At 46.3% G+C, this 27,652-nt stretch overlaps 1 protein-coding gene across 1 annotated transcript in view; it reads left to right on the forward strand.

Annotated features, from left to right (window-relative positions):
* The window catches only part of Mcoln2 (mucolipin TRP cation channel 2), a 55,915-nt gene extending 30,515 nt beyond the window's left edge, over positions 1-25,400 (forward strand). The window contains exons 5-14 of the mRNA XM_052730886.1: positions 4,171-4,255; positions 4,357-4,453; positions 5,265-5,364; positions 8,466-8,578; positions 10,160-10,309; positions 12,139-12,240; positions 12,345-12,467; positions 19,635-19,841; positions 21,547-21,668; positions 24,466-25,400. Coding sequence (XP_052586846.1) covers positions 4,171-4,255; positions 4,357-4,453; positions 5,265-5,364; positions 8,466-8,578; positions 10,160-10,309; positions 12,139-12,240; positions 12,345-12,467; positions 19,635-19,841; positions 21,547-21,668; positions 24,466-24,502 — 1,136 coding nt within the window. The 3' untranslated portion in view covers positions 24,503-25,400. The remainder of the gene's footprint in view (positions 1-4,170; positions 4,256-4,356; positions 4,454-5,264; positions 5,365-8,465; positions 8,579-10,159; positions 10,310-12,138; positions 12,241-12,344; positions 12,468-19,634; positions 19,842-21,546; positions 21,669-24,465) is intronic.
* The last annotated feature ends 2,252 nt before the right edge of the window (positions 25,401-27,652 follow it).

A 27,652-nucleotide genomic window follows, 5' to 3' on the forward strand; every position in this document is an offset into this window, starting at 1 on the left:
GGCTTCCAGGCTGCTCTCAGAGTCCATGTTGGGGTCAGTTGCTTGGTAACTTAGCCACCACCACAGGTATGTTCCTGGTCTTCCTGCGCTGTGGCTTTTGCTCACCTGAGACCTGTTGGTGGCTACATGGCTTTTCCTAGGGAGATGTGAACAAATGTGTATTTGCTGCATATAGGTACCAATGACAGACCAAAGAGCTGATTCTACCCAACAGTAACTAGTGAACTGAGCAGTTGGTTGGGGCTATGTACAGGAGTATGGGTGACTCAAAGGCAGTTGCTTCCTGTGGAAAGCCTGCATAGCACAGGTGATTACTTTCAAAGGCTGCATCCCACGGGTCCCTCTTCCACTAAGAGATCACTTGACCCAGCAAATGTTCCCTGCTTTTGTGACTTTGGAGAGGGCTCCATGGATCTTGTAACTTTCAGTGTTTCCCGAGCCCTGTAAGTCTCCTTAGCTTTCTGAGTCTTAGCAGCCTCCACCCTCAATGTCCACATCCTTCAAAGAGGGAATACTCAAGGCCAGAGAGAACAGCTACCCAACTGGCAGTCAGGGCTCACTGCAGTCCCTTATGTGGGAGCTCAGCCAAGCCTAACCATGCAGGTGATTCCTCTAACTGACCTGGGAGCACATCACAGCTGGGGCTGAAAGGTGGTCCTGGCACCCTCAGCTAGCTCCCACTTTCCTTTTGAAACTGTGTGACTCAAATGGGACATATTACACAACAGTGTCCCAGCGACCTATACGCCATGTTGTGCTTTTTTCCACCCCCCCCCCCCCCCCCCCCCCGATTGAGTTTTCTGGGAAAATGTTTAAACAAATGTGGCCAAAGTCAATAACAATGGCTAGGGAAGATGGACAGGGCTAAAAAGCAAGTTTTATTTATTTCCCAACAATTAGACAGTGGTGGCATTGTTACTTTCTTTTCTATAAGTATATGGAATATTTTAGAGTAAATGGAGAGAGGTAGACTATTAATGTGACTTTAAGAGAGATTGCCTAAGTGTACCACTGCCTGCTCTGATCTTATTAATTATAACTTGTCAAAGAGAACCTGTAAATGTTTTGAAAAGGTATAAAGATTTTTAAAAATATTTGATACTTAATTTTCTTGTATCCACTAGAGAAAGTCTGCTAATGGGATAAATGTGGGTTGATTTTTCACGTTGCTGGAAGCCTCCAGGTGGTGGGTTGACCCCCTTGGGAAGTGGTTGCAGGTGAAGGAAAAGGCTCGGTAGATGCTGTCCTGTCTTAGCTACTCACAAATGTGGCATTTCCTTTGCTGCATAGGAAATCGTCCTTCAGGTTTCAGACACAGACCGTTGCCTGTGTGACCGGCCGCCCGGTGGGCTGAAGTGCAAGCTGCGAAACTGCCTGTGGATCTAGTTGACTTTAGTTTTGTTTATTCTGATGGGCAGGACTCCCTGCTCAAAAAATGTAGCTTTACCACTCTGCCTTACTAAGGGACAGTTGTGAATCCGTAAATAAAATCCTTTAACAATTAAGTGGCCATCATTTTAATACAGCTTAAGTGGCCCTTATCCAGTATGCTTGGAACCAGGAATGTTTCAGATTTCAGATTTGGGATGAGGGGATCTCTCTCTCTCTCTCTCTCTCTCTCTCTCTCTCTCTCTCTCTCTCTCTCTCTCTCTGTGTGTGTGTGTGTGTGTGTATGTGTATCCCATATATATGGGGTTTATTAGAATGGCTTACAGGCTGTGGTCCAGCTAGTCCAACAATGACTGTATACCAATAGAAAGCAGTTGTTCAGCCCATGAGTCTAGATGTCTCAACTGGTCTTCAGTATATGCAGGAATCCTGAAGAAGAAGGCTCTGAAGCTAATGGGGCAAGCAGGCAGAGAGAGAGAGAGAGAGAGAGAGAGAGAGAGAGAGAGAGAGAGAGAGAGAGAGAGAGAGAGAGAGAGAGAGAGTTCTTCTTCCATGTCCTTTATATAGGCTGCTACCAGAAGGTGTGGTTCAGATTAAAGATGGACCTTCCCACCTCAAAAGATCCGAATTAAAAGTGGATCTTCCAACTTGGAGTGATTTAATTAAGAAAAAGTCTCTAACAGGTGTATGCTCAGCTGCTTGGGTTTTAGTCAGGCTGACATCCAAGAATAGCCATCTCACTAGTACAAAATATATCTTGGGGACGGGACCCAACTCTAGACATGAAGTTTGTTTCATTTACATCCTCTACAAACATCCAGAAGATAATTTCATATAATACTGTTAGTGTCTCTGCATTTTGACTGTTCTTCATCCTATAAGGGCATGTGTAGAATTTTCTCCTCAAGACATCAGGTCATTGCTTAAGAAGTTTAAAATTTTGGGAGCATTTTAAAGATTTGGAATTTTTAGATCAGAGATGATCACTCTATGTAATTTTTATTTTAATGCAATTTTTTAGTTTATTAAGATTTTTAAATATACATTTGTGTGTGTGTGTGTGTGTGTGTGTGTGTGTGTGTGTGTGTGTGTGTGCACCTGTGTCATGGTGTGTGTGTGGAGGTCAGGGGACAAACTGTGGTCTGTTCTCTCCTTTTCCATGCGGACTTAAGAGATTGAACACAGGTCATCAGACTTGGCAGCAAGTACCTTTATCCAATGAATGAGTCATCTCATTATTCCTAGTTCTGTTTTTCTTTCCAAATGTCCTTAGCATAAGACATGATGACTGTTTTACCATGTCCCCAGCTCTTTAAAGACAAGTCTAACCTGTGACACTCTGAGGAGTTCACCATTTTCTGGAAAATCCTATAAGGGGGAGCCATCTGAATGATCATGCTGTTGTTCTAAATATCTGCTAATCCTGCTGGAGTTCTGATGTTTTCCTTGGGGCTTTTCCCTTCCGTTTTAGGAAACTGGTTTTGCTACTCGCAAGCTCTTGGTGGCTTCAGGAGCACCGACTGTGGTGTGAAGTCAGCCATATTTCAGAGCGTTCTGAATATATAGTGAGCTAACATGTAGCTTTGGAATTACAAAGCAACAGAAAATTTGAACAACCAAGCAGACTTTCATAAGGCAAATTTTACACATAGTATAAAATTAGCTTACAAACTTCTATCATGTTTCTTTGAATATAAGATTCTACTAATTTAAAGGAAAATGCACATTATTTATCAATGTATACTTAATGTCCTATGTATTATGTCTGAGGCTAGCCCACCAGGTAAGCTGGCCACGTAGGCAGTTGTTAATATTTAACACATGGAAGAATTATTCTCTAAGTAGTTCAAGGAAAAGCCAAGGAGCTTTCTCCAATGTGTGAGATCACCCTATGCACGTTTGCCTCATTAGCAGGCTTCCTCTACTGTATGCAAGAAAAGGGTATCTAAACCAAGAAGACAGGTCAGCCTCGGCAGAACTCAGGATGTGGAGGCAAGAACGCGTGTGTTTATATATTGATGGACAGCAGATAATTGTGCAGCCATATCTTTAGGGTTTCTTCAGCTGTGACGTCATCATCGCTGCCTGTCTCTCACATTTGCTTTGAGGAGTAAAGAGAACAATTCATTAACCAGAGAGCACACACGGCCGCAGCACGTTGCCTGTAGTACACTGCTTCACGGAACTGTCTGTTCAGTTCTGTGCCCTAGTGTTTGGCCCAGGGTGGCACACTTTTATTAAGCACAAATATGTCCCACATGTCAGGGGTGTGTTTTGGGTGCCAGCTACTCTGGAGGCTGTGAGGGTTTAACAGGGCACAGCAGAGTTACACTCTTGCTCAGTGACCTCGTATCTTGAACTCACAGAGATCCTCCTGCCTCCACCTCTGGAAAGCTGGGGTTAAAGGCATTTGCCACCCATCCTCTGCAGACCACTAGATTTTCAAAGAGAAGAATGTCCTCCACCAGGCATTTTTGTTCCATCACACCTGGTTGAGGTTGTACATCCGGGGAAGGAACATTACACCAGGGATGCATCCTTCCCAGTGCATTGCAGCAGGAGGTACCTGAAGCCTGCTTCTTCCTGAGACTGCCCATGTTAACGTGGCCCCTGACTGAAAGTGGCACCTGCCAGCTTCTCTGCCGAAGTGTTACTCTGCTCCATGCTGTGCTTAGCTTTGTGAGACGTTCAAAGGGTCCTGCTTCTTCTCATCACATGACTGCTGTCCTCATTTCAGCATCAGGTTAGAAGTGACCATTCCTTGTCTGTCTGTCGCTCTAGACTGCCTTCACCTAGACCTCCAGGGGCTCGACAAGGAACCCGAGGACTGGGAACAGACCTCTTTCTTCAGGCTGGATTTTTACCGGTAAGCACAACATCAAGCCTCAGATCCCAGGAGAGGAGGCCTGGGAGGTGGACAGTGGTAACTGACATTGACAGTTCTGCCCTTTACTGTATTTTATTCAGGCTTGTGCAAGTCGATATCTCCTTTGCCCTCAGAGGAATTGACCTACAGGCAATTCATTCCCGAGAGGTACCAGACTGTTACAGCTTTCAGAATACGGCAAGTGTCTGTGTTTTACGGCAGTCCCCGTCTGTTTTGTTCCCTGTGGATTTTGTAGAAGAAAATAAACCCTGCAGCCTACAGACATTAGATGCTGCTGCATTAGAGCAGCTTTAATGATGGTGTGGTCTCATCTAGAGACTGTTTCATGTGAAGATGGAGCCAGCCCTTTCCAACTCCCTAAAGCTGTATTCCTGGGCTGGGAAGGTGACTCTGTGTAAACCATGAGGACCCGAGTTCAGATCCCTGGCACCCACAGAAACCCTTCACCCCTTTACACTGTAGTTTTCAACACTAACAGAAAATTGGAGAGGAATTCTCCTAGTTAGCTTCAGCTGTCAGCTCGACACAGCCCACTGCGATCTGAGAGAGCATCTGCTGGAGGATCACCCAGGTTGGACTGGCCAGTTAGCACCTGGGTGGAGCATTTTCTTGGCTGCCGATTGATGCAGGAGAGCTCATCCCACTGTGGGCACTGCCATCCCCGGGCAGGTGGTCCTGGGCTGCATAAGAAAGTGGGCTGAGTAAAGGTTGTAAGCAGCCTTCCTCTGTGGTGTGTCCTTCAGTTCCCGCTGTGACCCTTTCAGTGCCGAGTGCAAGCTGCAGTTGGAGGCTGAAATATCCTCGGACTGCTTAAGGTCAGTGTTTTATCACAGTGACAGCAGCTAGACCAGAACCCACGTGTTGGGGCATTTTCATTGGTATGATCTCTGTATCTGAGTTCCATCTGGGTGCCGCTGACCTTCGTAAGCAGTTGACCTAATGACTCCCACCTCCCGTTGGACTATAACCTCTCCATTTCTGTCTCTAGATTACCTTTGACAACACAGCTCACAGTGGAAAAATCAAAGTCTATCTGAACAGTGAGGCCAACATAGAAGAATGTAAAGGCATGAACATATCTGGGTCTAGTAAGTGTGCTGTACAACCTGCCCTTTGTGTGTTACGGGATCGTTTAGGACTTGGAGAACCGATGTGATTGCTGTGGTTGGCGGTGGGAAGAAAGTTCCTTGAAAACAAAGCTCAAACACTAGTCTTGAGACTTCTGCCCACATCAGCAAGTGTTTATTGGTTCTCTGGAGAACTTAGCATGAGTCAGTGGCTTAGGAGATCAGCCTCTGCAGCCAGATGGCCTGGGTTTGCATTCTGGTTCTCTTGGCCATGTCTGGGGCCTTAGACCTGTCTCTTGGCCTCTGTCTTGGACTATTCTACAGAGCAAAAGCAATGACTGCATTTGTTGAGGAGTTGGTGCTCAGTGCTAAGGATGGGAGTCAGCAGAGTTACTCAGTGAGGAAAAGTCTTAGTGAGGGAGACTGCTGTGACCAGATCTCTAGTGCGTATAGGTAGGGATAGGTGCAGAAGTATGAAAGGTACTTCTGAGGAAGAAGGTAAATGATAAATTTGACCAGGGATGAGTGGGAGTCGTGACGACATGATTCTTACAGAAGGTATGTTTTGATCTAAGCCTTGGAAAACCAGACCCCAGAGCGCAGATGGCAGCTTGAATAAACATGGGGACATTTCTTCAGTCACCTCATGGTCCATATTCCTAAAACAGCCTTGAGCTTGGTGTAGCATCGCAGACCTGCAATCCCAGCACTATGGAGCTCTAGCTCTCCCCTGTGGTCAATAGGGAGAAACACATGCCACACAGACCTAAATAACTATTCTTAGAGCTGTGTCTTAAGAATCTCGGCCTCTTATATTTTTGGTTGTGAGCCTAGCCTTTAATGGCTGAGCCATCCCCAAAACAACACAGAGAAACCCTGTCTCAAAAAACCAAAAAAAAAAAAAAAAAGAAAGAAAGAAAGAAGGAAAGAAACTCAACCTCATCACCAGGAAAACATGCATTTAAGATAAAGTGAAGGGTTATGAAATCATTAAAAAGCTGAGGTTTAGAAAGCAGCTTAGGAGATGGCTTATGCCCCCTCTTTCATTCAAAGCTGTGTGGTGGCTTGAGAATCCCTCCTGAGAGACAAGAGGCGACATCTGGTGGGCTCTTTCCTAAGCGTTCTGATGCTCCTTCCCACTCACTCAGCCTCCGGGCTGCTTGCTTCTCTTGTCATTGCCCACATTCACCCACATCTCCTCAAAGCAAAACCAGGCAATGCCCCCTTTCATCTGCTTCCTGATACCCCTTCCCCAAGTGTGTTTCTGGTCTCCATCAATTTGAGTTTCTAACGAGTCACATGAGGCTTGGGAATTGGTGGGCAGGGCTTCCCACTGATGGGGGATGTGAGAGTATTTACTTATTGCTGGGTGGGAGTTAACACGTGTTTTGGACAGTCCTGAGCCAGTGTCCCACAGCAGACAGCAGAAGGGTGTCTATATACATCAGGTGTTCGGCAGGGTGGGGGGAGTCGGGTGTGGGACTTCCCTGGTCAGAGTGCCAGTGTGTATTTCTGAACCAGTGTTTTCCAAACTCAGGTTTGGAAGCTGTGTCTACAAGGGAAAATAGTTTCAGTGAAGTAAGAAATCAGTGACTGCTGGATGTTGCCAACACTTGGGAGGCTGAGGCTGAGGCAGGAGAATTTCTATGAGTTCACACTCAGCACCAGTTATTGTATTAGTTACTTTTCTATTGCTGTGATAAAACACCATGAGCAAGGTGAGTTGGTGTTATGACCTTCTGTAATTTTTAAAAAGGAAGAGTTATTTGAGCCTGAGTTTTAGAGGGATAAGAGTTTATCATGTCAGATAGATATGAAGTAGTAAGCTGCGGGCTCACACCTTACCCCACAACCAGGAAGCACTGGGGCGGGAAGGCGGTGGAGAGGATGGGAGGGATGCTGTGAAATGCCATCTTCTAGGTAAGTCACAGCCACTTCCAACACATTCCAACCACAGACTCACAGCAGCTGCAGAGGTGGAGGCCTTCACTGGGAATGCATGAGAACGGGCCTTCAGCAGTCAGGCATGGGTGGAGGAGGGACTCGGGGGCCCTGCCCTGCCCTGATGAGCTACTTGCTACAGACACATTCAGTGAGGAGAAAGTCACTGCTTTCCGTGGGTGCCCACTTACGACTCCACCAGGCTCCAACTCATGGTTTGAAACCAGTGGTCATAAAGATGGGTCAAACCAGACCAAAAACCATGAATCTGGGAAGGGTGTGGACAGGGATGGAAGGAGCTGAGATAATGGGGGCAGGAGGTCAGAATACATTATATACATTTATGAAATTATCAAGCAACAGAATTAATCAAGAAGAAAGAAACATTGACTCCCCAAACAAATAATCTGAGCAGGAGTGTATAAAGTGGGGTTCAGGCCGAGGGCAGGTGTACCTATTCCAGGCATGAGCTTGTGACAGGTCCCCAGGTCCCCAGGCAGGACAGAGAAGAGGAAGCCGGTGGAGTCACCGTGTGGAAGGGGAGAGCAGCGGCTACAATGTGTGACCGTGAAGTCTGGCAGCAGCTAAGCTCACAGATTGCTCTCTCTCTCTGCACGGCCTCCTCCACTGTGCATTCCTTCCAAAGCAAAGCCCAGGTCACTGCTCACTTCCTGACATTCATTCCCAGGAGTGATTTTCTTGGCATTGGCATGCAGGAAAAGCCTTTCATTTAGTGCTGTGGTGGACAGTGCACTGTGAGGCTGATGAGCAGAACAGTGGCTTCTCAGTGTGGCGTTTTCATTTGCTCTCTTATTAATAAGGCCAACTTGCTGCTGTCTCTTGGTGTGAAGCAACTTAGCCATATTAGCCCTTTCACCTCTCTTGAGTGGAGCCTAGATGGATCACCTTCTGTTGAATTCTGTCCTACATTAACTGTTCATAAAGAATTTTGATTCACATGGCCTACATTTGTAAGCTCTTGACCCTTCCCTCCAGGGTGTGTTAGCTTGTTTATGGACTTCCGAATGAATGCAGTATGGTTTGGCTTCTGATAGTTACTGTTTTAACAACAGACAAAGCAATGTTTCTTTGAATTTCCCTTCAGACTGCCATTTGCTGGGAAATTATTCTGCAGTTTGTGCAAGGTGTCCTTAACATCTGCATTCTGCCTTGCTCTGCAGTTCAGAGAAGCACTCCCTATGTCCTGGTGTTTGATGCGTTTGTCATTGTGATCTGCCTGGCATCCCTTATCCTGTGCACACGATCCATTGTCCTTGCTTTGAAGCTGAGAAAGGTGAGCATGGCTCTTCCCCCTCCTCTCTCGGCCGGCAGCCTGCGTCTGTCCAAATCAAGGGGTCTGCTGACTCTGGGCTACGCTGCCTTTCTCGATCCGTTTCCTTTACCATCCTGACCTACAGGAAGTGAGAGGAGGCCCCGGGGACTAGTGTGACAGGCTGGTTGGTAAAGTGTTTGCCACGCAAGCATAAGGATCCGAGATTGATTCCCAGCACACATATGAAAAAGCCAGACAGGACTGCATCCCAGACTGTAATCCCAGCTCTGGGGTGGCAGAAACAGGAGGCTCCTTGCAGCTCACTGGCCATTCAGTCCGAGGGAATCAGTGACTCCAGGTTCAGTGAGAGACACTGTTAAAAAAATAAGTGGGAAGTGGTTGAAGAAGGCACCTGGCTTTCATCTCTGGCCTGCACATACACACATGTGCATGTGAACATACGTGCACACATACATGTATCAAAATTTTAAAAGGAAGAAAAGGGTTTAAGTTATTTCAGGAGGTCAGATAATCATTCTGCTTGAAATTGAGCTAACAAGTACAGGTACTTGTAGTAAGCTCTCAAGCATTTAGAGGCTTCCAGAATAAAATTTTAATTTCAGAGCTGATCTGAAGAGCATGTGTGGGTTCCATCTTTTCTCTTCAAGTTAGAGTTCACTTTGACAAGAAGGCACAGCAAATGGATGATAATGAAGCATGAAATACTTTGATTTGATTTCTTAAATAGTTTATTGTACCTTTTACCTCTTTCAGTATGCATTCTCAGGAGCATGTACTTCGGCTCACTGTGTGTCTTACTCTGGCTTGAGACATGAGCGTAGGTTCCCACTGGGGTCAGGGGAAGCAGAAAGTCACTGAAATGCCATCTTCAGAGCAGGAAATAGCCCATGTTCTGTTTTCTTTGATCTTAACTTCCATGTTGGTCTTTAAATTATTTTTTGAGATTTATCTTTATATGTATGAGTGTTTTGCACACATGTGTGTCTATGCACGATGTGCATCCTACGCCTTCAGAAGCCAGGAGAGGGCATCCGTTCTCCTGGAACTGGAGTTACAGACAGTTGTGAGCTGCCATGTGGGTGCTGGGAATTGAACCCAGGTCCTCTGGAAGAACAATGAGTGCTCTTAAATGCTGAGACATCTCTCCAGCTCCTTGACTTTCACTCCGTAAATATCTGCTTCATATCTGCCTTCCAACCCTCTAGGTATTCTGAATCCAATGTTGGGATCTCTCTCTGCCAAGTGCAGGTACAGCATTGGGCACACAGTGCCCACATCTGGACTACAAGAGACTCCTGGTTCAAAGGGTTCCCATCAATCAGTTTGAATGGGGGCATGATATGCAGTGTTTGGAACACACTCTGGGTTAGCACTGTTGGTGTGCAGCACATGTACTTAGTGTTTGGGGTAATTTAACAGACGTTGAAATGCTTGTTTACATTGGCGTAGACAATGTGACTTAGTGTGTGGTGTTGTGTCTCCCCGTGAGGTAGATCTGCCATCTTGGAACTGTTCGCTCTGTCTTCTGCCTCCAGAGGGCAGTGTGATTTGTAAGAAATGCTTTTTCAATGTTTGCGGTAGAGATTTCTAAACTTCTTCCTGGAGAAGTACAAGCGACACGTGTGCGATGCTGACCAATGGGAGTTCATCAATGGATGGTATGTCCTGGTCACTATCAGCGACCTCATGACGATAATTGGATCCATATTAAAGATGGAGATCAAAGCCAAGGTAAGTGACACACCATCTAGAACCTTAGATTATCTTGGCATTGTGAGATACAGAGTCCTTCTGGAGCCCAGCTCAAACCTTGTGTTTTCTCTTCTTTCTCATCTGTGACATAGGCTGCCTCTCACTCTTCCTCAGGAAGAGTGTGCACTGTGGACAGTGGCATCTATGGCCTTCCTCCGGCCTGTGTAGTCACATCTTTAGAACGGGAATTGAAGTTTGGGAAGACTGAGGGTTTTCTTTCTTTCTTTCTTTCTTTCTTTCTTTCTTTCTTTCTTTCTTTCTTTCTTTCTTTCTTTCTTTCTTTCTTTCTTTCTTTCTTTCTTGCTTTCTTTGCTTCGTTTCTTTCTTTCTTTCTTTGTTTTGTTTCTTTCTTTCTATATTCCTTTGTATTAAATTTATCTGTCCATTTACTTGTGTAACTTGCAAAGGAAGCAGCTGGTACACAGACCAGTCACCTTTCCTGAACATGTCTGAAGAGCCAGTGGCAGGCGTGTGTGTGTGTGTGTGTGTGTGTGTGTGTGTGTGTGTGTGTGTGTGTGTGTATGTGTGTATGTGTATGTGTGTGTGTGTGTGTGTGTGTGTGTGTGTGAGAGAGAGAGAGAGAGAGAGAGAGAGAGAGAGAGAGAGAGAGAGAGAGAGAGAGACATGCTGTGTGCCCCGATAGTGGGGGGAAGGATGAGGAGTCTTGAGTGTCAACAAAGTCTGACCGGTTGTTTATGTTAGTTAATTGGTTTGCTCTCATGGTTGGACTCTGCCTCCTTTGTTCAATGGTTCTCTCCTCTGTTGTCTGTCCGTCTTACAACACTGTCCTCCTCATGGCAACAGTGCCTCCTGTCTCCATCCCAGAGACCTCTGGCTCCTCTCAGGCTGACTTCCTCTCTGGCCCGGACTGCCTCAGCTTTCTTCTTGTTTGCACTTCTGTCTTTAGTCTTGAATCCCACAGATCCAGCTGCACAGTGGCTGGGAAAAATTCCTGGAAGTACCTACCTTGCTGCAACAATCCTTTCCATGGCATCTACTTAGGATGAAGGGACCTCCCGTCAGCATGGCCCCTAAGGGTCCCCTCACGGGGCTCTGGCCCCCATCCTGGCTTTTCTGCTGCCCTTCCACCTGCCAGTTCTCAGTCCTGGGGATGTTCAGCCTCTGTCACGAGCTTGTAGACTTCTCTCCGGTCTGAGCTGCGGGTCCAGCTTTGCCCTGGGTCATGCCCATTGGAGGGCCTCTGTGAAAAGTGGCCATTGTGTCTCTCATAGAACTTAGCATATCGTATTAGAATTGTGTTTGTTGTCTGTCTCTGTAATGAAGCCTAGAACTCTTAGGAGTGGGAACTATGACAGTTAATCACACTGGAGTTTGCTTCCAACAGTGACTGGGCTGTGCTGTTTGATATTTGACAAACACCATGCTCTTTCATGCCTAGGTCAGTGATAAAAGCAAGTCCTATTTCAAAATGTTATTTGGAAAAGAAATCCGTTCACAATTAAAGTACTAAAAGAAAACAAAAACCAAACATTTGAAGATTTCCTCTGCTTCCTTCCCCTCCCCCACACTTCTTCTCTTCTTCATCATCTTCTTCATTGTTTTTGTTTGGAGGCAAGGTCTCTGTAGCCCAGGCTGGCCTAGAACTTACTATATAGTTCAGGCTGGCGTAGAATTTACTATATAGTCCAGGGAACTTGGGAGCTATGGTGATTCTCCAGCCTCAGCATCCCAAGTGCTGGGATGACAGATATGGATAGGGGACGGTCAGTTCTCATCCATGAAAGGGAGGTAAACAAGCCAAGGGGACCAGGCTGCTTACTTACCAGTGCGTTCTTTTCCTCCCTTAGAACCTCACCAACTACGATCTGTGCAGCATTTTGCTCGGGACGTCAACGCTCTTGGTCTGGGTTGGAGTCATCAGATATTTGGGCTACTTTCAAACATACAACGTAAGCTCTCAGAAGCGCTGTCGTGGTTGACACTCGTTTCTCTGCCGGGTTCTACCGGCTAGTTTCCATCCTCCAACCCAGCCACTGCTGCAACTGTTTTCCAGGTGCTCATTCTCACCATGCAGGCCTCACTGCCCAAAGTCCTCCGCTTCTGCGCCTGTGCTGGTATGATCTACCTGGGGTACACGTTCTGCGGCTGGATTGTCTTGGGACCATACCACGAGAAGGTGAGTAGCTCCAATTCCTTCTGCATCGAGGGCACGTGGAACCCTTCACCCTGAGCCTCCAGCACTTACCTCCTCCACTCCAGTGAGCACCCTGATGTCAGTACCCGAAGAACTTTCTTTTTTCTATTTCTCTGCCTTCTTTTCAGGACATTGGGGTGGCTTTAGGATATTGAAAAAGAACTCCAGGAGATGGGAAAACACACCTCTCCTAGTAGTCTGGGCCTGGCTGAGGATCTGACACATTCAATGCAAGATGTTTGCATGAGATCACTGTTAGCAAAACTGGGGGGAAAAAGTAAGGGAATTATGACGGAATCCTCCGGTGTGGAGTATTAGGCTTTACGTCCACTGAGGAGAATGGGGGGAGTAACAGCTCCACCAAGGATAAAGGCTTCATTTCTTTTGAAATGAGCTCACATCTTTGAGGGTGGCTTTGATCAGGCTTCTGGTTTTCGTCTTATTAAAGATCAGCATCTGGATTTCTATTATCTCTCTTCAGTCGGCACTGTAAGTCTAGGACAGGCTTATGTTCGGGCTTATGGTCAGGCATGATATAATCCCAGGAGCCTTGAGGAAGGAGGAGTGCTGTGAGTTCAAGGCCAGCCTGGACCACACAGTGAGTTCAGGGCTAGCCTTAGAAACAGAAGGAGGCTTTGTCTCAAAGCGGTGTTATCATTGATGGACAGAACATCATGAGAAGAAACCAGCGAGGCTTTATTCCAAACCAAACAGTAAAAAGAATCATTTCATCTGAAGGCATTTCTTCCACAATCTCCTGGCTGTTGGGACAACAGAAAAGATAACGGCCGTTACCACCTGTTTGCTGTGGGGTAGGTGCTAGGCACAACATTCCAGGGTCTCTCTCAGGTCACACACAACCCCTTCATGCTCCTACTGGTGTTCCCAGGCACCCAACCAGGAGAAAGGAGGCAGAGATCACAAAGGATGTCCTTCAAGTTCATGTAACAGCTCAACCCTAAGTTCTGACCTTGACATTAACCAAGATAGGTGGTTTATAAGCTCTTCAGAGAGAGTGATACACACAGCTCGGACCCTCCACCATGTGCTATTCAATCAAACCCCAGCTTGGAACATCCAGGCTACCCTCTCTGTCACTTTAATGTGTCAAAAAAGAGTCTCGACTTTTCTTACTGGAAAAAAACAGTCTAATGAACAAAGCGACAACCTCCAACTTAACGGCAAATCTTGATGATCCTATTGATTTTGCTGTTTCGTGTCACGTCTTTGAAGGTGACTCATAGGTAAAAATTGTTCTTTGATATGATAACTCTAACAGGGAGAGCTCACTGTCTTTGCAGATCCAGGAGAATTTGCATTTTTCTTTTTCTTGCTAGCCTCCTGCTCCTGGAGCGTCTCCACCTCTCTGTCACTAGAGGGCACTGTTGCACCGTGTGGAATAAATACGGAGCCTAACCTGGGTTTCATCAATCCAAAGGTCCCAAGACAGTCGGACAAGCGGTCCTATGCTCTTTGCCACTCGCTCCTTGCTCTTCTTCTGTCCCTCACCATTGTTCTGGAAGGTTCTCAGTTAATACTGTTTGAAGTTTATCGAACAGCTGCTATTCTTTGCTTTTTGTTAGGCCCGCTGTCTGAGTTCTCCTTTGCTCTGTTACCCCTCTGGTTAGCCTTCTGCCTCTGTGATAAAATGCCCAACAGATAAACTTTAAAGGAAGGAAGGTTTATTTCTAGCTCATGGCTTTAGTCCGGGGTCACTTGGTCCTGTTGCCCTGGAGCCTGTGACCAGGCAGGACACGATAGAGAAGGTCTGTTTGCAACAAGGTAGCCAAAAAGGCACGAGGGAAACCGGAAGGGCTGGGTTTCCATCCACCCCTTCAAGGCATGCCCCCAGGGGGCGCTACCTCTTAAGGGTGCCCAATGGTGCCACAGTCTGGAGATCAAACCTTTATCGCGTGGGCCTTTGGGGGACATTTTGAGATCCAAGCTACAGCATGTCATCTTGTCTCTCTGTGAGATGATACCATCCTTTATGGAGAGTAGGGACCTTAATATACCAAGCTATTTTCTGTGGTTACCCAGACAGCAAATTGTAGCGTCAGCCCAGTCTGCCCAGTGCCAAATCAGGCTTCGACCAATAATACCCCATGGTGCTCCTCTTGGTATTGGCTGATGCTCACCATTATAAAAGGACTTCCAGCTTGATCTAGGAGGCAGGCTGTACTTGTGGCTCAACTGTAGGACAAAAGCCCCTCATCAGTTGTGTTCCTTCGATACGTGTCAAGATCACCCGCTGAAAAACTGGTCCCTGGCTTTGTGAGCCTGACTCCATTCCTGTATGTTCGTCTCTGTCCTTCGAAGCGATGTGGTGAAGCTTTGGTGCTCTGGCCTAGCACTGTCCAAAGGACACAAAACGTGAGGCCACAAACGCAGCTGCTGCGCACACTTCAAAATATTCTAATATCCGCATTAAAAACAAGGAAGAGCAGGGTGGAATTGACCTTAACGACACATCCTGTTAAGCCTAGCAAAGCCCAAATCCCAGTTCTGGCGTGTAAGTGACGTAGGATGCCTCAGTGCTTCGCTCTTTTTCTTCTGTCCTCTTTGAAGTCTGGGGGTTTGGGGCCTCCCACATGTCTCATCTTAGTTATTAAATTTTTTTTTGGAGATAGGTTCTCAGGTAGCCCAGGCTAGCCTCAAACTGGCGACATAGCAGGGGATGGCCTTGAACTTCTCACCCTCCTGCCTCTACCTCCTGAGTCCTTGCATTACAGGCATGAACCACTATGCCCTGTTTATGCAGGACTACTGTTCAAATCCATGGATGCCGATGTTGGCACTCCGCCAACTGTGTGACACACCCCAACACCTCAGTTTCCCAGACTCCATGTCACGTGCTCAACAGCCACTCATGGTGGGTGGCTACAGTTTGGGGCATGTTTTTCACTGGTGCCAGATTCCCTTTCTCTCTCTCACAAAGTGAAATGATGCCGAGCATCTCTAGCATCCCTGACTGGTTAGCTGGTGACAGCTCATGCCCACCTCTAACCTGGCTGGTAGACTGGGAGAGTGAGGCGCTGAGTGTGTGCTCAGTAAATGCACAGGCCAGTGGGCAGCTGATTCTGGAATTTGGTGCTTTTCTGCCCCGTTTTGCTGCTGCTGCTTTAGATCTGAAGTTGGAAAATTTTTATTGCCCCCAGCAGCACCCCCAAACTGATCTGTTAGAATGTCCAGGTTATACCATTAGCCATTGAATCAGAGGCCCTTCGGGGTTGCTCAAACCCTAGAGCAGCTGAGCATCATGGCCAACAATCATTAGTAGTTTGAGAATCACAGCAACCTAGAGTGTGAAAGCCATTCATTATTTAAAAGAAACAAGCAAACAAAAAACTCTAAAGAGAATGTGTCAGGAAAATCCTCAGTTGATGCAACTGATTGGGAGTCAGAGTACCAGATTCCCTGGCTTCCTGTCTTCCGGTTACACATCTGATTGCGGTGATTCAACTCGAGGAACAAAAAGTGTCACATCGATGTTCATTTCCAGCGCTAATGGACTTTGGCACCATGCTCCTCGAAGACGTCTGGGCACAGAGAGCTAAAGACTGCTGACGATCTTCCAAACCTCATCTTGAATTATTAAGCACTTCTCTAATGTGGCTTTTACATTTCCTGTCTCTGGGGGACTTGTTTTTTCTTAAACTACGATGCATGAATAATCATTTTGCATTGTCCCCATTTTACAAATAAGAAGAACAAGGCATTGAAAAACCATTGCACTTTGCTGAGGCCATGGGCAAAATCCTGAAATTTCCAAGGCTTTTGGTCATGCCCAGATACTTTGCTTATTCAAAATAATCATGAGCCAGCTGAAATATTATATCTAAATATTACAAGAGATTCTTGCTACTTGCTCTTAGAGCATGCTTTAAACCATTCCCTGACATAAGCCAATGCAGGTTATATCTGCATTCCAATGGAAAGTCTTTTGGCTCACTCACAAACATCATTTATGACATAAATGTTTTGTTTCCTTCTGTGATCTCATTGAACCCACCAGGACTTCTAATGGAAATACCTATTGGCTGTTTACTGTCCACACACACACAGCTCTGTCAGGACTGAGTTCTTGGAAGGCAGAGATTGTGGCTCATTCCTCTTCAGTGCCCACCCTGGGGCCTGGAGTGTGTCAGATGCCCAGCAGGTTTGCTTCTGAGAGGCAGCTGACCTGCCTTCCAGGTTAATCTGCCTGATCAACCTGCCTAGACTGAGAATCACCTCAGAGACACACCTCTAGGCATAAACATTTGGGCATTTCCAGAAAGTTCCAGCAGAGGAGGGAGGGCTAATCCTGAATGTGAGTGGCACCATTGTAAGGGCTCAGAGCCAAGAATGAATAAAAAGGGGGAAAAAAGAACCAGGGGAGCGCCCTGACTGTTGGTTGTCCTGCTGAGATGTGAGCAAGCAGTTGCTGTAGGCTCTCACTGCCCTGCCTTCCTGCCATGATGGATTGTATATCCCCCTTCCCCAAGCCATGAGCAAGATAATCCTCCCTCTTTGCCAGGCATTTGTTCACAGTGACAAGAAAAGCAGCTAGACATGGGGGCTTGCCATTCTTAGGAGGTAGCCAATGTGCCATCTAACTAGAGACACTTCAGTACCTGACTGTGGCTGCTTTTATAAAAGCTTGTGTGTTTGGAATCTGGCCACTGAATGTGACTTTGGTTATAATCTGTCCTTGTGGTAGAAAAATGACCCAGTACACTAGTTACTTGTTGGGTTTTTGCTTTAACTTGGTGGGTTGGGATAGGTCTTATTTGTGCACTGAGGGAGAGATACACTGGTTATGAGTACATTCATGTTGAGATGGGCGTTGTGTTTATACCGGTAGTGTGTGTAGGACAACATGTATAAGATGTAGTGTTTGCTCTCCAACTGAGGTATGGAAATGCGTTTCAGAGCAGTTAGAAGACAGCCCTCCATGTTCTCTGTAGTTCTTGTGACAGTGGAGCGGGGGCTGAAACTGACGGAGCTTTCTGTCCCCAAGCAGACTTTGGGTTGGCCCTTGAGTGCTGACGTTGTTTGACGCAGAGAGGAAGGAGGAATGTATGAGATGAAGAGACGGAATTCCACCAGGGAAATGTGCTGTGGGGGGAGCTAAGCTTGGGTGTTGGTACTGACAGGCAGGAGCCAGGAGGCGACACAGAATAAGGACTCATTGGGACCGTCTGTGCTCATGTTTTCAGCTTTCATGGCCATAAGCAAGAGAAACAGCTTTAAAAGCCATCTCTATGAGATTGGGGCGTTTTGTTTGTTTGTTCTTTTTCGTCTGGATTGCAGGGGAAAGAGACTGGCACGCAAAAGCCTTCCCTAAAATTTCTGTATCAAGTCAATGTTAGCACTGACGTCAGAGTGGAAGAGGGAGGATGATTCCACCATAAAGCACACAGGCTCCAGAGGACCCAGGAGTCGGGAAGGCCGGCCAAGAGGCACAAAGTGGAACGTGCTCCATCGCTTCGGTACAGATGTTTCTTTTGGTTGGAGGTTGGAACCAATTACAGAAATAGAAGAATTTGGAAGGAGAGCCCTTTTCTTGGATAGGGTGATGGGAGGTTCATGCTGTCACCTGTAAAGTGACAGCATGTCCCTCCTCCCCCATGTGGAGACATCCCAGATGTTTATTGAGGCCTTGGGTGTTCCCAGTGCTCAGTTAATATTGGTTATTAACAGAGACCCTGACCTCTAATGTCAGAATTTGACTGAAAATTTCACAGTAACCTGTCTCATGTATTTCTGAAAACCATACTGTCTTTTGCTTGTTAAGTCATTATTACTCCATGAGTTTTTCATATTCATCTACTGTTTAAACCCCTGGCCCCTGGGACATGTTTGTTAATAGCATGCAGTTTGTTTTAGTGGAGGGGCAGAAGTTTGATGACTGGCTGTGGATTCTGGTGCTACTCTGTGTTAGTGGATCAGTGCTTAAGCTCCGTGTGCATACCTCAGCTGGACCACCTAATGTCCGAGTTCCCGCCTGGTACCTCAGATGTACCGTGTCTAAAACTGTCTGTTAAAAGCCTGCGAATGGTAGTTTCTTGTTGTGGTGACAAAATAGTTAACAAAAGAAACTAAAGGAAGGGTTTGATTTGGCTTACAGTTTGAGGGCGTATTTCATCATGGTGGGGAAGTCGTGGTGGTGAGACCATGAGGTGGCTGGTCACATTGCATTTGAAGTCAGGAAGCAGGAGAAGATGAATACGGGTGCTCAGCTCACTTTCTCCTTTTTACTCGGCCCTGGGAATATATAATATGAATTATTATATTATATTGATTATAATTATGATAAAATATTATAATATGAATTATACACACACACATACATATATATATATAAAAATGTTGCCACCTGTATAAAGGATGAATCTTCCCACTAGTCTGGAAACTCCTCAGAGACTTATCGGAGGTGTGTCTCCTAGGTGATCTTGACCCTGTCAAGTCGACAATCAATATTAACCATCACATGATTCCTGCAGGTATACTTTCTCCAGAGTCCCTTTTTCCTGGTTAGGACTCTTTGCCTCACTTGGACTCCTAATGTCACCTTTGACTGGCACCTGCCCTTGGGCTGCTCCTCTTCTGGGAGATCTCCCACCGGCCATCAGTTTTTAAATAAGCATGCATCAAATCACATCACTCCCATGGCTCAGATGGCCTTCACTCAAGTCTGCTTGTGAGCTGGATTGAGGCTGACGTAAGCCTGTCTCACTGAGGCCCTGTGCAATTCGGCACAGATGTCTTTGCTCAGGCATTGCTGTGTCTCAGCACCACAGTTCCCCATTGTCACTGAAGACAACCTTTTCCTCTGCTTACTGAGAACTAGTTCAGAACGTCACTGATCTTGTATGGCCCACCCCAGCTCTGCCACGGGGCCTTGTCTATCCTGGCTGTGGCCTGTCCACTTTTTGGAGTGGGGAGTTCGTGGAAAAGTGTTTCTCGTGTGGTTGGGAAGGCTCTGGCCACTTAGCCTTAGGCTATGGCCCTTTGGTCCTGTGTTGTCTTAAGCACTTCCATATGTAGCTGGCTGTAAGATCCAGACATCACAGTTCTACCAGGGACGAACCCAGCCACCGGCAGCTCCCTGCTCCCCACGGCGCCGTGCCGACACTCAGGAGCACCCTTGTCTTTGCCCTGCAGTTTGAAAACCTGAACATAGTAGCTGAATGCCTGTTCTCTCTGGTCAACGGTGACGACATGTTCGCCACCTTCGCTCAGATCCAGCAGAAGAGCGTCCTGGTGTGGCTGTTCAGCCGCCTCTACCTGTACTCCTTCATCAGCCTCTTCATATACATGGTCCTCAGCCTTTTCATTGCCCTCATCACCGACTCTTATCACACCATTAAGGTAAGTCACGGTCGGGATTTGCTGCCCCAAAGCACCGTAAATGCTGTATGGGTTGGAACAGAGAAAAGGTTGTAATCTTATTGAAAGATAATTTTAGTCAGGTTTTTAAAAATTTAGAAAATAAACCTTTTTTGTTCTGATGACTAATTTTAAATATATACTTGTCTTATGGTTTCTGTTGCTGTGATGAAATACCATGACCAAAAGCAAGTTGGGGAAGAAAGAGTTTATTTTATCTGGCTTACACTTCCACATCTTATTCCAGCACTGAAGGAAGTCAGGGCAGGATCCTGGAGGCAGGAGCTGATGCAGAGGCCATGGGGGAGGGGAGTGCTGATTACTGTCTTGCTCACCATGGCTTCCTCAGCCAGCTTTCTTATAGAATCCGGGACCACCAGCCCTGGTGGTACCTCCCACAATGGCTGGACCCTCCCCCATCAATCACTAACTAAGCAAATGCCCTACAGGCTTGCCTACAGTCCAGTCGTATGGAGGCGTCTTCTCAGTCGAGAGTCCCTCCTCTCAGATGACCCTAGTTTGTGTCAAGTTGACAAAAGCTGGCCAGCACAGCACTTAACGTTTTACTTGGTACCCCGAACAAGGTGGTTTGGTTTGGAGGCATGCTGGGAAAAAGAGAGGAAGGAAGAAAAGCTGAGTGTGGTGAACTCAACAACCAGACGGCTGTTGTTGGCACAGACAGATGCTCCAGCCTGCATGGCTGCCTGGGACTCAGGTTTTAGGGTAAATACCGGTGGTGGGAGGTGATGGCCACCCTGACGACTGGGTAGCCGGTGACGTGCCTCAAGCCTAGTGATAGGAACACTTGTAGTGCACACTTCGTTAAGGTAAAGAAAGCGAAGGTTCCAGCTTTCCTAAGCCATGGTGCACCCCACACCCTTTCAGACAGGGCCTGTGTGGTTGATTTATAGCTCTAAGGAAGCTCACTGTCTTAGGAGCTGTTGTCTCCACAGCAGATGGTTGTGCTAGGAAAACTCTTCAGGGCCAGTGCCTAAGCCACACAGGGTGCTGCCCTCCGCTCAGCCCTTCCCATACCAACTCAAAAGAAAGCTGGTCAGTCATCAGTGGGTGGGGACTGGAGTCAGAGTGTACGTGGTAGTTGACCCCTGCCCCAGGGTGTCTTGGGACAAAATTGCAGGCTCTTGCCCATGAAAATTCCTATCTTTGACATGATAGTGGCCTTATGTGGGGCAGGTATCAGTGTTGAGCTGGATGACCTTACTAAGCATGACTGGAAGCTAGGGGTTTTTTGTCTGTTGAGAAAAATCTACCCGTCCCACTCTGTGGTCACTTTCCATGTGCGCAGAGAATGGGGGTCATATCCCCATATCCCCATCAGATTCTGGGTGGGCAGTGTGGAGAATGAAATTTGTCTGCTGGTCTCATTACTAACACTCCAGCTTTCTGGGTCCGACTATTGCTTTCATTCTTCTTTTCAACACACCTCTTCTCCCTGCTCCCCTGGAGTGCTTTCTGGAGCTTTCCTTTCCACTATCCCATTCCCACGGCCTCCCTGGCTCAGCTGTTCTAGGACTGACAGCCTGAGCCATCCTTGCTCAAAGTCCTTCTTGGATCTGAACTAGCACTGCAGGAGTTTCATTTCATGAAGGTGGGTTTGCCTTGTTGACAAAGGGAACAATTTCTCATGCTCTGGGAAGGAGGTAACAGCATTTGTGCTTTTCAAAAGAAATACCAGCAAAATGGGTTTCCTGAAACGGATCTGCAGAAATTCCTGAAGGAACGCAGTAGCAAAGACGGGTACCCGAAAGAGCCACCAGCCTCGCTGTCCTGTGTCTGCTGTCTGAGGAGGTCAGTGTTGTGTCTATGACCGGAAGAAAGTCACTCCAAAGTTACATTGCACTCTCAAGGAAGCTTGTGGTGGGAAATAGTTGGTTTTCTTTTCTTCCTCCCCCACACAAATCTGTTTGAGAAAGACTTTTTTTTTTTTTTTTTTTGTAAAACAATGTTCTATACAACAAGGTTTGTGCAGAAAGCTCCATGACATAATTGAAACTCTTAGGGACCTATGAGAGCCTCATGAGATCAACTGTACCCAAGTCAAGACGCTGGCCTCCTAAGGGCCAAAGGAAGAGGTCTTAAAGTTTGGAGGTGGACTCCTTGGGCAGATGGGGACCTGATGGGGGAAGCTGTTGGGGTCTCTCCTAGTTAATTCTCTATTGCTGTGACAAAACACCTTGACCAAGGCAACAGAGAGAAAAAGAGTTTATTAGAGTGTACAGTTTCAGAGGTTGAAGCCATGGCCGTCATGGTGGGGAGCAGGGTGGCAGCAGGCATGGCACTGGAACAGTAGCTGAGAGCTCACATTCTGATCCACAAACACAGGGCAGAGAGAATTCTCTATTGCTGTGACAAAACACCTTGACCAAGGCAACAGAGAGAAAAAGAGTTTATTAGAGTGTACAGTTTCAGAGGTTGAAGCCATGGCCGTCATGGTGGGGAGCAGGGTGGCAGCAGGCATGGCACTGGAACAGTAGCTGAGAGCTCACATCCTGATCCACAAACACAGGGCAGAGAGAGAGAACTGGGAATGGCATGGGCTTTTGAAACCTCAAAACCCACTCTAAGTGAAACACTCCAACAAGGCCACACCCCCTAATCCTTTCCAAACAGCTCCACCAACTGGGGATTAAGTGTTCAAATGCATGAGCCTATGGCGGACATTCTCTTTCAAACCACCACAGTGTTCTTGGTTAAAAGCATGCATCAGTAGCTCTTCTGTGCTCAGCTGGGCTTTGCTAGCCATTGGGATTCTGAGAGAAAGTACATGAATCTCAGTGACCAGAGCGTGCTACACAGTTGTGTGGGGACCAGGATGGAGGTCAGATGGGGATGGTTTTCTTAAGAGCACCCATCTCTGTCTTCACCTGGGCTGGGGGTAGAAATTTTAAGGGTATATCTTACCCATGTTTTTTGAGGAGGATTCTATAATTCAAATTCCTAAGGGAAGAAGGGAGACCATGACTACTTAAGCTCACATGATGTGTGTTTCTATTATCTTGAGGCTTGCAGTGAGGTCACTGAGCACATTCAAAGAATGTCTGGTAAACAAAAAATGAGGTCTTCTGAGATGATTTCTGTAGATGTAACCAACGGTCTTATTAAATAAGAAACACAGAGCCGATTCAGAGAAGAAAGCCAAGAGGTCAGAGCTAAGAGCCTCACCCTTCCTGATTCAGGGATCCTCTTCAGCCAAGAGAGCTCTCCGAAAAGGGGACCTACTTCCTGTGTGTGTCTTTATATATTCTAGCTGTTCTGCCTTTTCATTGGTTGTAAACCCAAACATGTGACTGCCTCGTCACTGCCTGAATGTACCGCCCTCCAGGTCCTTAAAGGCGTGTGCCACCGCCGCCATGCACTTGCTATGGCTCTAATAGCTCTGACCCCCAGACAACTTTATTAACTACATACAATTAAAATCACATTTCAGTACAAGTAAAATACCACCACAGATTTCAAAATTGCATTTCATCTTCTCAGAGCATCAAATTGTTGCTGTAGATGCCAGGACACAGGAGAATGAATTTTCTTAGTTGGCAAGTGCCTCCTAAGAAATGGGAAGGCTAAGGCAGGTCTCTTGGGGTGGTCTTGTTGTCATGTAGTTATTATATTAGTGACTTTCCTTGCTTCTGTGGTAAAATTCCTGTGAGGAACAACCTAAGGAAAGAAGGATTTACTTCAGGTCAGGGTCTGAACATATAAAGCTTGGTGACCAGAGCACGCGGTAATTGGTCACATTGCACACACAGCTAAGAAGCAGGAGGAGATGAATGCTGGTGCTCAGTTGACCTTCTTCTCCCATTTTATTCACCCCAAGACCCCAGCCCATGAAATAGGACTATCCACATTCAGGGTGGTCTTCCCTTCTCAGTGAAACATTTCTAGAACTACCCGCAAAGTTGTACCCAGATGTATATGTCCCACACCTTTCTGAACCATTTACTGGCTGCAATACTGTCAGGATGAGCCTGATGGCCTCAGAGTCCTCTTCCCGGGCCTCACATGATGTGGCTTATTGGAGAGAAAGGCCTGCTTGAGCAGATACCAGTTGTCAAATGTTCTCTACTATGAAGGAGTGCCTGGCCCTTGGAGCCATCAATAAGGCTTCATTAAAGCAGAGTCCTCAGAGATGATGGCTGCTCACAGGTTGTTTCCAGAAGTGTCTAAAGCCTCAGAGCATGCACATTTCCATTCATCAGTTTTCTTCCTTTTTCACATTTTGCTCATATAAGCTGTGTGTGTCTAGAATGTAAAGCATCCCAGTCTCTTTGTAAAGATTTTGGGAAGTCCTGCTGGGGATATAGCTCAGTGTAGAACACTTGCCTAGCCTAGGTAAGGCCCTCAGTCTGATTCCCACCACTACAATATAAGTAATAAAGTTAAAATGTAAATGTCAAGCATAGCAATGCATGTATTCTGGGAGGGAGGCAGAAGGACCAGGAAATCAAGGTTATCCTAGGCTACACAGTTTGAGGCTAGCCCGAACTCCATAAGACCCTGTCTAAAACAACAATAACAACACAGGGCTACCCAAACAAAAATTCTTAAGTCATTGCTCTCGTTTTTCTTCACCCCTTTTCTGTTGCAGGAGAGGAAGTGATGACCACTTGATTCTCATTGACTGAATCCCTTCTGCTAATGTCAATCAAGTCCGGACCTCTTTCTTCTGTGGTAGTGCAGAGAGACCCCAGAGGGAGCAGAGGCTCACTACAAGATTCTTACTGAATTGTGGATCCAGAAGGAGGAGGGTTGTCTGTCAGCTGCTGACACGAAGTGACATTCCAAGTTACTTTTTATAAACATGGAGGGTAGAGGATAGGTTCCTCCTGGTAATTAATGTAATAGAAGTATGATAATGAAGTTCGTCAACAGTTTGCTCATTTGTGACATCATAACATTGGGATAGAAACAATATTACCATTTCAGAGTGTGTAAGCAATATTTAAAGCCAGGTGAAGATAAATGTTTATTGCTAGAAAAAGATTTGCTTTAAAATGTGATCCTTGCCGGGCGGTGGTGGCGCACGCCTTTAATTCCAGCACTTGGGAGGCAGAGCCAGGCGGATCTCTGTGAGTTCGAGGCCAGCCTGGACTACCAAGTGAGTTCCAGGAGAGGCGCAAAGCTACACAGAGAAACCCTGTCTCGAAAAACCAAAAAAAAAAAAAAAAAATGTGATCCTTGGATTTGAAGACATTTGTTAATTTGTGGTCAGCACAGAAATATATTTGGTTTCAATACCAAGTTAGGGCTTGAAGCTGGAGCACTGGTAAGCCATGCAAGGCTCACACTCAGACATTAGCAGAAAGATGTCTAGAGAACTCAGATCTCGGCTGGTTGCCCCGGGAACTTGCTTCTTGGGCGTGCTATGCAGTGTCCGTTAGCACAGTCAGTGGGACGAAACATCTGGATGCCTCCTCAGGTGAGCTCTCCCCGGCCCGCACACACAAGACGAGTGGTGCTAAACTGGGAGCGGCCACCTGTTTCGTGAGTCGGCTCCACGTGGCGGGGATTTACCTCTGTCAAGTGAGGAAATGTGGTGCATGTTTCCTTAAATAAATTTATTTCCGGGATGCCGTCTTGCATTATTACTGTGTTACAATGCAATGTTTCTCAACAGCTACCCAGTGGGCGTTTCCTGTCACACCCCTCTCAAGCACTTTGTCTACATGAGAGATCTCTCATTTTTGAACAAGTGATGAAGGCACTATGAGGCTTGGTCCGTGGAAGCTGTTCAGTAAAGATTTGTGCTAATGGCAAGAGATGAAGATCTCCTTAAATATAGATTTATGGCCTAGCTGAGCTGTCTCAGGGGTGTGAGGTAAAATTTGAATTTGCGTCTCAGAACCACTCACATTTCCCTAGCATTGTCTGTATCCCAAGACCCTGTTGTCAAGAATAATGTGTCTGATTCTCCATCTGCTCCTTACCCCTGATCTTTCTTCATGTGCTTACATCAAATCTAGGCAGAGAAAATCATAAGACAATAACATTAAAATTTGTAAGCAAGTAAATGATTCATTCTAGGGCTATCTTTGCTGTCCTTGGGGACAATCCAAGTTCTGTTCCCAACACCAACATGGTGGCTCAGAAGTCTCCATAATTCCAGTTCCAAGGATCACATGACTTCTTCTGAGATCTGCCAAATGGTATAGATGCATACATACAAGCAAAACACTTATACTCATAAATAAATCTTTAAAAAATTTTAAATGAAAAAGATTCATGCCTACATATAGAATGCTTAGTTAAGATGTCATTTTAGTTACTTTTTCTTTTTACATAAAATGTCAAGAGTCGTAGGGCTTGGTTTTGAAACTAAAGACCATCAGACTGAGGCTCTAGACTTCATTGCCTGGTTCCAGATCAGTTATATGATTAAGCCAGTGTGAGATCGTTGGTCTGAACAGACTAGATTTCCAGTCTGGAGCTGTGGCTGCCATTTGATAAAAAATTAATGATGGTCTCACCCATTCTTAGCTGTTTTTTTAAATTGGCTTTCATTTCTTTTGGTTCCATTTGTCTCAAATACTTTCAGAACGAAAAACCTTTTTCAAGGTTACCATGGAAACATTGTTTTTTTCTCTTAATCGTTTAAACAATTGCCACATTTCTCAGTGTTAACTTTTGGATGTCATTGAACAATGTGGCATGTAACTGGTAATAGACAAATCTGGGACAAACCCTTTCCTCTCTTCTCTTAGACCTCCACTTGGGGACTTCCCTGTGACAGGAGATACATTCTTTCTACCTTTCAGTTGCATTCTGAACTCCCCACCCCTTGTAGAAATTGCCTCCCTGACTTACAGTGACAGTCAACGCTGCACGTGATATCTTGAGCGCGATGACTTGGAATGGGAGAAAGAAGTCCCAGTTCCACTCAGCCTGCAACTTTGGGGGTCTGGACAAGCCACTGTCTGCTGTGAGGTGATGGTGATACATCTCAGTGTCAGACTGGCATTTGGTCCCAAAGTTCCTGTAAACTCTGGCACTGGTGCAGACCTTGAGGCTCTTTCTGTTCTATCCTCTGCCAGGTTTGGAAGTAGATCCCATCCATTCATGCAATGGTGCGGACACAAGGCCTTTGCTTCTGTAGTTAGTTTGTCAGGGATCTTCTCCTGAGTTTCTTTGGACAGGGCACAGTGTGTCTCCATTTCCCCAGGTATAAAATGGAGACTGTGAAAATTCAAAGTCAACTTAAAGTTCAGAAGAAGGGGCGTGGCTCTAGATTGCCCTCCTATCAGGTCATTAAAATGCCAATCTTTCTTGGTGTACAGTGTGCACATCTATTCCCTGGGCCAGCCAGGAAGATCTTCATTTTCTATGTGATCACGGTACACTCTTGGTGGACTTTGTTTTGGGTAGGATGTTAGGGGCACAAAAATCCAGCTCTAGCTCTGTCCTGGAGACAGTGGGTACTTCAACTCTAGAAGTTCATGGGTGGTTGTGGAGTGTTCAGGATAAAGCAGTCTGAATGCCTTGTCACTGGGTACCCAGCTGTCCAGATGAGCACACACTCTCTCAGTCCCCAGTCCTCCACCAGGAGCCTTCCTGTCCTTCCTTAACCAGATGAGCCTGACAGCAATATGAAGGGAAGCTCATCCTCAGCTCATTTATCCAACAGATGTACAGGAGGTGAGGGGTACTGACCCAGGCAGATGTACAGGAGGTGAGGGGTACTGACCCAGGCAGATGTACAGGAGGTGAGGGGTACTGACCCAGGCAGATGTACAGGAGGTGAGGGGTACTGACCCAGGCAGATGTACAGGAGGTGAGGG

Source organism: Peromyscus californicus, unplaced genomic scaffold (assembly GCF_007827085.1).
Source record: "Peromyscus californicus insignis strain IS unplaced genomic scaffold, ASM782708v3 Scaffold_9__1_contigs__length_137607984, whole genome shotgun sequence".
In the NCBI taxonomy this organism is placed as follows: Eukaryota; Metazoa; Chordata; class Mammalia; order Rodentia; family Cricetidae; genus Peromyscus; species Peromyscus californicus.